Raw genomic sequence first — 10,286 nt, 5'->3', positions numbered from 1 at the left:
AAAAAAAAAAAAAAAAAAAAAAAGAGTTCCCAGCCAGCCTGGCTCCTGAAATGAGACAAACCTCCATCTGATACCAGTAAATAGCTGTTACATCCCAACAAACGCTGCTTCAGTGCAGAGATTTGGTGATTTGCACAGAATTTACCTGAACAAGCTTTCAACCTCTAATATTCTGGGTTTGGGTTAATCAATGCATTGTGTCTTGGGTATCCCCGTTCCTTAAGGAGCAGAAGGTGATGTGGCTGTATTTTAGTTCTGTAAAGCTGTATTTTAGCCTTTTCAAAGTTGTCTTTGGTGATTCAGAGCTAAGAGAGATCTGAAGCTATTGTAATTGTCTCTGGGCTTTATTGAAGGCAGAGTGAACACATGGAGATTTATAGCTGTGTATGTCCAATCTAGGATCGTTTATTTAATGTTGGTTTTCTGAAGCTAAGGAGGTATATGGTCTAGGTATAAAGTACCATTGCATTTAATATTCCATTTTATGTATTTTTCATCTTGTCTTTTTTTGCAGACTTTTCGGTGGCAAGCCTAGTAAACAGGTTCCCATCACAACAGCTGAAAATATGAAAAATTCGGTAGTCATCTCCAATCCTCACGCTACTATGAGCCAGCAGGGTAATCTTGATTCGCCATCCGGCAGTGGTGTGCTGAGCAGTGGGGGCAGCAGTCCTCTCTATAGTAAAAACACAGATATGAACCAGTCTCCGCTGGCATCTAGCCCCAGTTCAGCACATTCAGCTCCCTCCAACAGTTTAACGTGGGGTACCAACGCAAGCAGCTCTTCTGCTGTTAGCAGGGATGGCATTGGATATCAGTCTGTCAGCAGCCTTCATACCAGCTGTGAATCCATTGATATCTCTCTGAGCAGTGGAGGTGGGCTGAGCCATAACTCCTCCACTGGCTTGATTCCAGCCTCCAAAGATGATTCTCTGACTCCCTTTGTCCGAACCAACAGTGTTAAGACTACGTTGTCTGAAAGGTTAGTGGGTTTTTCTCTCGTCTCCATGTGTTTGGGTGTATCTCCGATGTGAAGGAAGTCCTGGCAGCAGTAGCCCACACTGCAGATGCAAATCGAGTTGCGCACCTTACAAGAGATAGTAGTCATGGTATTGCTAGAACATACAGAGAAGCCGTTCCAGGCAGGGAGCCCAGTTCAGAGCAAGGGAATGACTTCAGGCAAGGTTTTAATGTGCTGTGGTGGCCAGTGTGACAGCTTTTCTTGCCACCATATTATATCTCATACTTGAATTTTGCATCATATATTATCCTTCCAAAGTTGACCTGATAGGGACATTCAAAAAAGCCTCCAGCATTGTTATCATTTTGATTTGCGCAGCCAACTGTGTCGTGTTAAACTTCTTGTTTGTAACTTTTAACAAGCTTTTAAGCTGGGGACATGCTGGAAAGAGAAGTCCCTGTCTCCTTAGTCACTTGATCCCTTCTCGGTCTCTCTGTCCCACCTCCAGCTGCTCCCTGCAGTGTTTCGGTTACAGGCATTTGTGTGAATGCTTAGTGAACCCAACTGAGAGATGGATCCAGCTGAAAAACCATCACCAGAATGGTATTTCAGACGGATCGGTTCCCCGGCTCCTCACACGATGAGGTTCACCGGTGCCTGTGGGGGTGCAGAGTAGGAGTTGGGAGTAGACTGGGCATGGAGGAGGGAGCAGGGCTGCCTTTTCAGCGTCAGAGCCGAGTTAGCTGATGTTGAGCTAACCCAGACAGTGCCTTGCAGTGCGTGCTCTCTGAGTGACCTTCTGGAGAAGGCGGTCATACCCCTGCAAGTGCTGGGAATCAGATCTACCCTGGTGTGTAATTACGGGGTCAGGTAGCAGAAATTTTGTAGCTGCACCTCAAGGGAGAAAGTGACCGCTGAATATAACGTTCTGACAGTTGGGTTTTCTGTTTGTTCTATTGTAACTCCTTTCTGTTCTCTCCTCTTCTCATTCTAATATTCCTTCTCTTGTTTTCTGTCTTGTTGGACTGGTTCTTCTAGCCCTCTTTCCTCCCCTGCTGCTAGCCCCAAATTCTGCCGAAATACTTTGCCCAGGAGACAGGACAGGTAATGCTGTCTCAGGACAGGAGTACGCACAAGGCTGTAGGTTTTGTTGCCCATCTCGGTGAAGCAAATTGTTTTGTGACAGACTGTGCTCAGTTGAGTCCTGCTGTGTTCATCCTTCAGGTGTGACCTGACACAAAGACATGCCAGTGAGAGTCCCCTCGAACGCCCCCTCTACCTACCTAAACCAATCTGGAGCACGGCATACAGCAGAGCTGGCATGGGTTTGGTGTTGCTCTTCTTACTGGGAACATCTCTTGGCTTGTGGGGGCAGTTTTTCCCCCCCCTCTCATTTCATTGCCAAAGGCAATTTGGAAATCTCGCTATTTTTTTGCTGCCAATGTAAACTCTCACTAGCATTTCAGCATTCCTCTGGCATGCTGCTTTTCCCACCGCCTTTCAGGCCTGTCCTTTTTGTCGTGAAGTTCCCGTGTCATTCAGTGTCGTCAGTCTCCTACTGCAGTTTGCCTCATGAGTGTTTTGCAGGCACTTGGGTACATCCCTCCTTGTAGAGACAAATGCTAAAGTTTGGAAAAGATGACCCAAACCTACACGTTCTAGCTCACTTTTGCTCGCTACCATAATTTTAATCACTCCTACACTGTGATTTAGCTATAGGGATTGTTATTACATTAATTCATTTAAGCACGTGGATTTTTTTTTAGGAGTGAATTAACAGACTGCTCAGTTACAAGTTCATCAGTTGTAAAAACTTAAATACTTGGGTTTTGGACGACTAGTCGATTCATTTTACTTTGCTAATGGAATTTAAACTAAGATTTGAAAATTTAAAAGTTTGAGCTCAATACTTTTTCTGCTCTACACTGCAGCTGCGTAACAGTAATTAGCTGCACTCCCTAAATGGCTCAGCTGAAAGAAATGGCAAGAAGGGGGTTTGGGCTTGAAGATTCTCCTCAGTTTTCACACATAGCCTGCCTCAAATTTCTGAGCGTCCATTTGACATCTAAAGAGCCATATTTGTTCGTTGTGGGTAGGAGAAATAGCGAAACCACCTTGTGAAGAGATGAGATGCCTTGGCATGGTACCAGATGCATGTTTGTGCGAATCCACCCCTGGATAAGGAGATTCTTGCATGTTCCTGTAGGAAGGCCCCAGCACCTTTTCCTCTGAAAAGGTGGTGCAGATGTTTGTACGTCCTTCGTCCTGATCTTACTCCTTCCCTTTTGTTCTTCTCTGAAGTTCTTTTCTTTTAACTTTTCTGCAGCGACCCACATCTTGATAGGAACACTTTGCCTAAGAAGGGACTCAGGTATTGGTGTTTCCACACGGTTTAACAGCTTTTGTTGTGGCTTTGGAGTTTGCTTGGTGTTGCTGTTGTGGCTGGTGGTGGTGGTCGCAGTTTGCAAGAGGTGGCAACAATATTGTTTTTCTTTCTTTCTTTCTTTCTTTCTTTTTCTTTATTTAATCCTCCAAGAAAGGCCATTGACCGCTGTGCTTTTTTTTCATCCAGTGGCTTCTCCACTTGAGCAAGAATTTTGGCTTTTGCTGGCTGAATTGCTGAGAAGCATCTCATAAACCATCACTGGGCTTGACTTGAAAACAATGATTTTGCAGCTTCTTTGGCTGTTACGTGGAATGACTTCAGATCGTTTTCACCCCAAGAACCCTGTTGTTGATATACAAATAGAAAAGATGGTCAATATCATGTCAAACCTTTTAGGATGAGACTGGATGGGTTAATTTAAAAGAAATATTTGCTTCAGCATACCTAAATATATAGGGCTCTTAGAGATAATTTCTACTCTTCTAGAAAAGAACAAAGAAAGTCCCCAAACACACTTTTGGCGGTTGTCTTCTCATATATTTTGTCTATCTGTAAGGTTGTGATTTTTGTAACATAAAAAAACTGCACCAAAAAAAGATTTTTCCGTTGATACAAGCAATTCTAGCAAGATAATCAACACGGGGTGTATTTACTAAATGCTTTAAGCGTTACAGAATTTACAGAAGACGTTTAGGGAATCGCAGCTTCAAAATTGCTTAATGCAACTGAGTCGGTGCCTTGAAATTGCCGCTGCAGTTTATCCTGTGCTGTATGCCTTGTTCTCCACAGCAGCTTTGTCCGTAAAGCCCAGGGCGAAAAGCCTTGCTGAAACTGGCGGTTTGTTCTAAACGTTTCTGTGGCTCTCAAATATGGCTCTAGTAAATAAAGACTCTTTTTTAAGACCAAAGCATTTGAGTGCTGACAAGGTAGGTGTTAATACTGGAAAAAAAAGATAATAACCCTTAGAGTGTCAAAGTAAAATAACTGTTTAAAGCTCCATTCTTAATAACCTGATAGAAGTGCAGAGTTTGAGATGCGGATGGTCAGGGACTGTTGCTTAATTGTTGAGGCATAAGCAGAAGAATGAATGTATTTTTTGAAAGTAGTTTCAGGTTTTGCAACATTAATTACTGCAGCGTTCACATTGATTTAAAATAGTCCTAGTAAGCCGTATCTTATTGTAGAGTATTGAGTTGGAGGGAATTTAATTAATTAAGTAGATAATATCAGCTAATAATAGTCTCCAAGCATTCAGTTTGTGGAAGGAGAGCCAGTAGCTCATAAATATTTCTCCCAAGCAAATGGCACAGCATAAGACAGAGGCTGAGATCCATCAGCAGGCAAAGTGTTTCCATGATGCTCTTCCTGTTGACACCTGTACCCTGTCACATATTTCACTTAACACCTGTGGGTATATACCTATTTTTCAGGCATATGCAGAAGCAGATTTAAAACTTTGCTTAAGCCGAAGCCAGCGGGTGTTTTGCTGTTGATGTTGGCGTAGGCAAAGTTTCCGCTGTTTAATTTTGCCTTCAGAAGCAGCTGAACATAGTCTCTTTATGATGATTTAATGCTGTTAGTTTTGAACCAGATGGGATACACCTCCACAAGCCTCTGTATTAGTGGCTCTGGGATATGAATTACTGGGACACAACTTGCTGGAAAATCTAATGATGGCTTTGTTGACTTGAATTTGTTTATAATATGAAAAAAAACCAGCTAAGCTTAGCAAAGCACCAAAATATTAAAGCAGTGACAGAATTATGGCACAACCTAAGGAAAGGGACATACCTACGTAATACACACTGTATTTTATTCTACAGGGATACAGTGCACAGCTTCTGTGGTAGCTTTTTGTTTACTTCTGGTTTGGTTACTCCTGAGAGAGTAGGAGAGGAGTTTGTGGGGATTTCTCAAACAGAGGTGGAATGAATTAGGAATAGCTTGGAGGAGCTCCTTAATTTAGAGTCGTATTGGGTTTATATCATTCCAATCCTTAAATGTCATATGAGAGTTCTTCCATCTTTCTTTCCCTCTCTTCCTTCTCAAGTCTTGTGACATTTCATGGTTGGGTGTTTTTTTTATTTTAAGTAAGTGTCAAAGTTAATTTTGGAAAAACTGTTTGGTTTTGCAGGTATACTCCATCCTCCCAACTCCGTAATCAAGAAGATGCAAAAGAATGGCTACGGTCCCATTCAGCTGGTGGGCTGCAGGACACTGCCGGCAATTCTCCGTTTTCATCTGGATCCAGCATAACATCACCCTCTGGAACTAGATTTAACTTCTCGCAGCTTGGTGAATAATTATCTGTTTGGATAATCATAACGATGCATTGTGTGTCTTGAAAAGAGCGTATCACACGAGATCATTTTCTTTCAGCAGCTCCGAGTCCCAGGTTCAACCTCAGGAAGCACTTTCATTGACATGAGCGTGACTAATTAGCAGCATTATCTCGTATGCCCAAAGGTGGAGTCCTTGCCATAACTCGTGAAAATACTTCCCTGGGAGTAATCAGATGCCTCAGTAGAAATTGTGAGCTGTTCAGGAGAGCAGGTTGTTAATATCACACGTGTGATATTGGCGTGTGTGAGGGCCTGAAGATGTTGCCCACCTGCTTGGTAATATGGCTTTAAAACCCAAGCGTGTTACTTACCGTATGTGCCAGTCTCACCAGTTTAAGGTACTTTATCTTTGCACGTAATTTTTCAGGTGGCTTGTTGGCAAGCTGCATAAAGCTCAGGCTGAAAGAATATCTAAAATAAGAAGAATTTGAATGCCATTTCTTCACTTAGTTACAGTGATAAACACTTTTTAAATGAAGGAAGCAGTAAAAGCTGGTTGGCAGGATCCATAAAGCATTACAGGTTTTAGCCGACCATCTCAGGGGTTGGAATCACTGATTTCCAAGCGCTAATAGTGCTCATCTCTGGTGTGCTAGTGAAATGTTGCTTTGTTGCCTTTGCCATTTGTCTGGGTATGTAAACCAATCCTACCAGCGTGCATCTTGTCTGTAAGTTCAGTGACCTTTGGAAAGTACTCTGTTGAACAGAAGTTTTCTGTTTCTTTTTGACTTTCAGAAGCTCCTCCACCTTTTCTAGAACAGTAAAAAAATAACACGCAAAATAGTTGAGCCTACCCTTGTGAACTTCTTGTGTCGTGTGAATTTGCAGCAGCTTGCGTGGTCACTTCTTCCTAGTGCAGCTCTGAGTCGCAGCAGTGATATTTTAGAGCCTTACTTTGGGTGTGCTGAAGAGAAACAGATTAAACAGCTTTAAATAAACTGATACTTAAGATTTCAGCTGAGTGTACACACGGTGCCAACTGCTAACACACCGTCATGAAAGTACCTTAACGGTCAAAAAAAAACCCCCCAAAGTGTAGTCTTAGGCCCTGAAAGTCAACTCTTTATGGAGAATATTGATGATTATTTATATTAATAAGCTTCAAAAGCTATTTGGCCACAAGCAATTAACAGAAAACCCAAAGATATTTTCCTGCATTCTTCAGAAAAGAGCACAGAGATATCGGGGTCAAGGTATCACTGTGTTTAATTTAATAGCAAACGTTGATATGCAAGTTGAGCACCTTTAAACTGAATTATTGTGTCTTCTACAATAGTCTCTGTCAGTTGATGGTGTGTATAGAAAGAGACAATCACAGCACACCGAGACGGACCTGCCCATTGAACAGCAATTTCCTTGTTCTCTTTTTTCCACAGTTCTTGGTATAATAGCAGGTATAATTTAAAAAATGTGCTTAAAATTTGGGCTTAAGTACATAGAAAAATGTCCTCAAGACTCTGAAGTGGGTAGTTCATAAGGCCTCTTTTATGTAGCCGAAGTGCTCATGTCACTGTGGGCATTTTAGTCCTTTTTGAGGAAGGACTGTTCCAACCAAGGACGAGGGTTAATTAGTTCATGCTTACAAGGTGTTAGCGAGTTGGCTGAGCTTGGCTGTAGAAGCGTAGACATATCACCCAGTGTTTTAAATGTCCTTATTTCCTTGAGTTTTCTTACTCACTAGCTTGATTTGCATACCTCTTATTTGAATTCATTGAATTTAGAAAAATAATGAAGCCTGGAGAGGATTTTTTGTGTCTTAAAAAAAAAAAAAGCTTTTTGGTAGTTGCAAAAAATTTAGGTATGAAAATTTGTGGCCGTGCAAATGAAGTGGTGTTTGTTCTTCACTTTATAGCAAGCCCAACCACTGCAGCCCAGATGAGCCTGTCAAACCCAACCATGCTACGGACCCACAGCCTCTCCAATGCCGATGGTCCTTACGACCCCTACAGTGACACGCGCTTCAGGAACAGCTCGATGTCCCTGGACGAGAAAAGCAGAACAATGAGCCGGTCTGGCTCTTTCCGTGATGGCTTTGAAGAAGGTCAGTGAAGTCTGTGATGGTGCTGCACGTGATCAGAAGATGACACGCTCACGTAAACCAAGTGTAAATTTGCTGCTTTTCAGTTGAGCATAGGGGTTATTTCAGAGCACAGTTCCCTCTGTGGAGCCCTCGGCGTTGCATAAAACTTGAGTCCTAGTTGTTGTTGTTCTGATGATACTCATTTTAGTGATCCTTCTGACCAGACATAAGAAGGCATGTGAGTGTTCTGCCTAGACCATCACTCTTCAAGAAACTACCTAACCACAACCTGTGGTTCATTTTTAGTGATCTCAGAATGGCTCTAGTTCATGCTTAGCGTTAGCATATTAAAATGTTCCCTTGAGTAGGACTGTTCTCCTCAACCTGGGCCTCTGCACTCGTGTTTGTAGTACAAATAATTTGCATCATCCAGACTGTTGTTGCTATCCCAGTTAATTTTTCCAGTATTTAATCTGTATTCAAGTTGTCTTTATTTTCTACTTCTGCTGAATGTCCTGGGTTGATACCACACAACTTCCACAGATGGGACCTGAGTAGTTCTTCATCTAGGCCCTTCTTTTTAATTCCTCCTGATCTTCTCAAATACATAACCATGCCTGATAAAAGCAGCCCATGTAAATATAAGAAGAAAAAGTAATTTACCTGTAAGTAAATATTTAGTTTGATTGCTACTGACCAACCCACTTTGTGGCTGCAGCAGCAGTAGCCATGAGCACACATTAAAACCCTTGAGTGTTGGAATTTGAGAAGTCAAGCACAGCTGAGCTCTGAGAGTCATTCATAGGAAGATCATAGGAAGCTCTTTCAGCGTGAGTTCTATGAGTCTTAAATCTCCTTTCTGGCAAGGATTGGGAGGCTGGTTGCCTGTGAAGTCCAGTATCACTACAGGTCACACAAGCTGTCTCTGGCTTGCTCCCTGCATGGCTGGAGACCTGCACTTACTCTGCAGTGCTGATACCAGCGCCCCATCACTGCTGCTCGCCTAGAGCCGGGCATGCAGGGGAGCCACACTTCAGTGCTAGCGCAAGGGCCTTGAGGAGCCCCACGTGCCTTCCTGAAGGTACTGGTTATCCCATCTGTTTTCTCCCGTTGGAAGAGGTAGAAAATAAAACGTGTGTTGGATGCAGCTCCAGAAGGATCCAGGGCTAATTCGATACTGAATGTGGCCAGTCTAACTACATTACATTTAGTTGCATTTTAGAGGCCAGTGGCTGAGGATCTTCATTGGGGTGGATCAACATGAGCAGCCAAAGGTTGCTGGGTGCTTTGTCAGTTGAATTCCATTCTGTGAAGAACAGTCCTGCTCTTACTGAAGAGCTCCTTAATGTAATCTGTGAAGGAATTCAAATCACTGCGTTAGATTTACTGAAAGAGCTGCTGCAGCCAAGGTTACTCATGTTTTATTGAAGACATCCTCAGAATAATGGTAACCGTAGTCTTCGAAGTGTGCTTACGACTACAGCAAATTGATGTTGGTATGCGGAGGTTAAACTGCCTCTTATAATTCAGAAATTCTTATCCAGGAGAGAGCTAGTGTGGAAAATATTTAATGTAAGTATTGCAAGTTTGAGGACAAAGCAATTGAAAAGAAAGAGAAAGAAAAGGGAAGAGTTAGGTGAAATGTTTTACAAAGTGCTTTTCTTTCATTTTACAAAAGTCATAAAAATTAAGTCCAAGAAAACTTTACCAAGTTTCACTGCTTAAAAACAGTGAAAAAAGATCACTTTGGTATATGAGGAAGGAATTTGACCCTACAGTGGACAGGTTGCAGAAGTCCCTTTCAGAATTTCCTGAATCTTTGGCTCCTAAAAGGATGCTACTATTTGACCACGTGGGATGAATGTTTAGGGACAGTCTCTGTATTTTTGTCTGCAATTTAAAGGTCTTCTGAATATGTCGTTCATGTTGTCCTGTGCTGTCAAGCCTGTAGGACGAGAGACTAGTTTGAAAATTGTGAATGTATCAGTCACCTTCACCTTGAGAGACCAGATCAAAAAGCATCATAGAAATAAAATCTGTGGTTAATGAAGGAATTGATTTGATACAATCTGCCTGTGCCAGCAAGGCATAAGTCCGACTCTTAAATAGAGCTTACCGGTCTACCTCTTAATAATTCACTAGCGCGTAAGATTACGAGCCATTTTATTCTTACTAACTTCAGCAAGGCCAGGGTTTGTTCTTAGAAGCCTTGTTTTCTTTGGTCTCTGCAGTGTGAATTACGGTCGGGTTCTCTCACAGTACAGCATGTAGGTCGAGATGTTGGTCAGCCTTGCGGGACGTAATAGTTTGATGGGAATGGTTTCAGGACTGGAGAAATGCCAGCAGGAAGAGCCTCTAAACTATGCAGAACTTCAGGGGCAAAACCACAGCCTAAAGCTGAAGTGGGCTCTTGGCTCTCCCCGCTTCCCTGGCCGTCGGTCTTCCCCAGGAGCGGGGCTGCCGCGGCTCTGTCCTGGTGCTTCAGCCTCCTAGAGAGAAAGGACACAAATTCACTGTGCTGGGAATATAATTTTTGATTCCTTTTTGTGCCACCGACGGCAGTACCTGTTGTCATTC

The 10,286-nt window shown here is 42.6% G+C and overlaps 1 protein-coding gene across 1 annotated transcript in view; it reads left to right on the top strand.

The window, feature by feature from the left end:
• The window catches only part of NAV2 (neuron navigator 2), a gene marked incomplete at its 5' end in the record, with an annotated part of 84,801 nt that overhangs the window by 44,146 nt on the left and 30,369 nt on the right, over positions 1 to 10,286 (top strand). Inside the window, 5 exons of the mRNA XM_010139801.1 lie at positions 515 to 982; positions 2,000 to 2,065; positions 3,288 to 3,332; positions 5,482 to 5,642; positions 7,542 to 7,730. Coding sequence (XP_010138103.1) covers positions 515 to 982; positions 2,000 to 2,065; positions 3,288 to 3,332; positions 5,482 to 5,642; positions 7,542 to 7,730 — 929 coding nt within the window. The remainder of the gene's footprint in view (positions 1 to 514; positions 983 to 1,999; positions 2,066 to 3,287; positions 3,333 to 5,481; positions 5,643 to 7,541; positions 7,731 to 10,286) is intronic.

Source organism: Buceros rhinoceros, unplaced genomic scaffold (assembly GCF_000710305.1).
Source record: "Buceros rhinoceros silvestris isolate BGI_N320 unplaced genomic scaffold, ASM71030v1 scaffold16587, whole genome shotgun sequence".
Taxonomy (NCBI): Eukaryota; Metazoa; Chordata; class Aves; order Bucerotiformes; family Bucerotidae; genus Buceros; species Buceros rhinoceros.
Note: the sequence above shows the minus strand (reverse complement) of the source record. Positions and strands in the feature narration are given on the sequence as shown.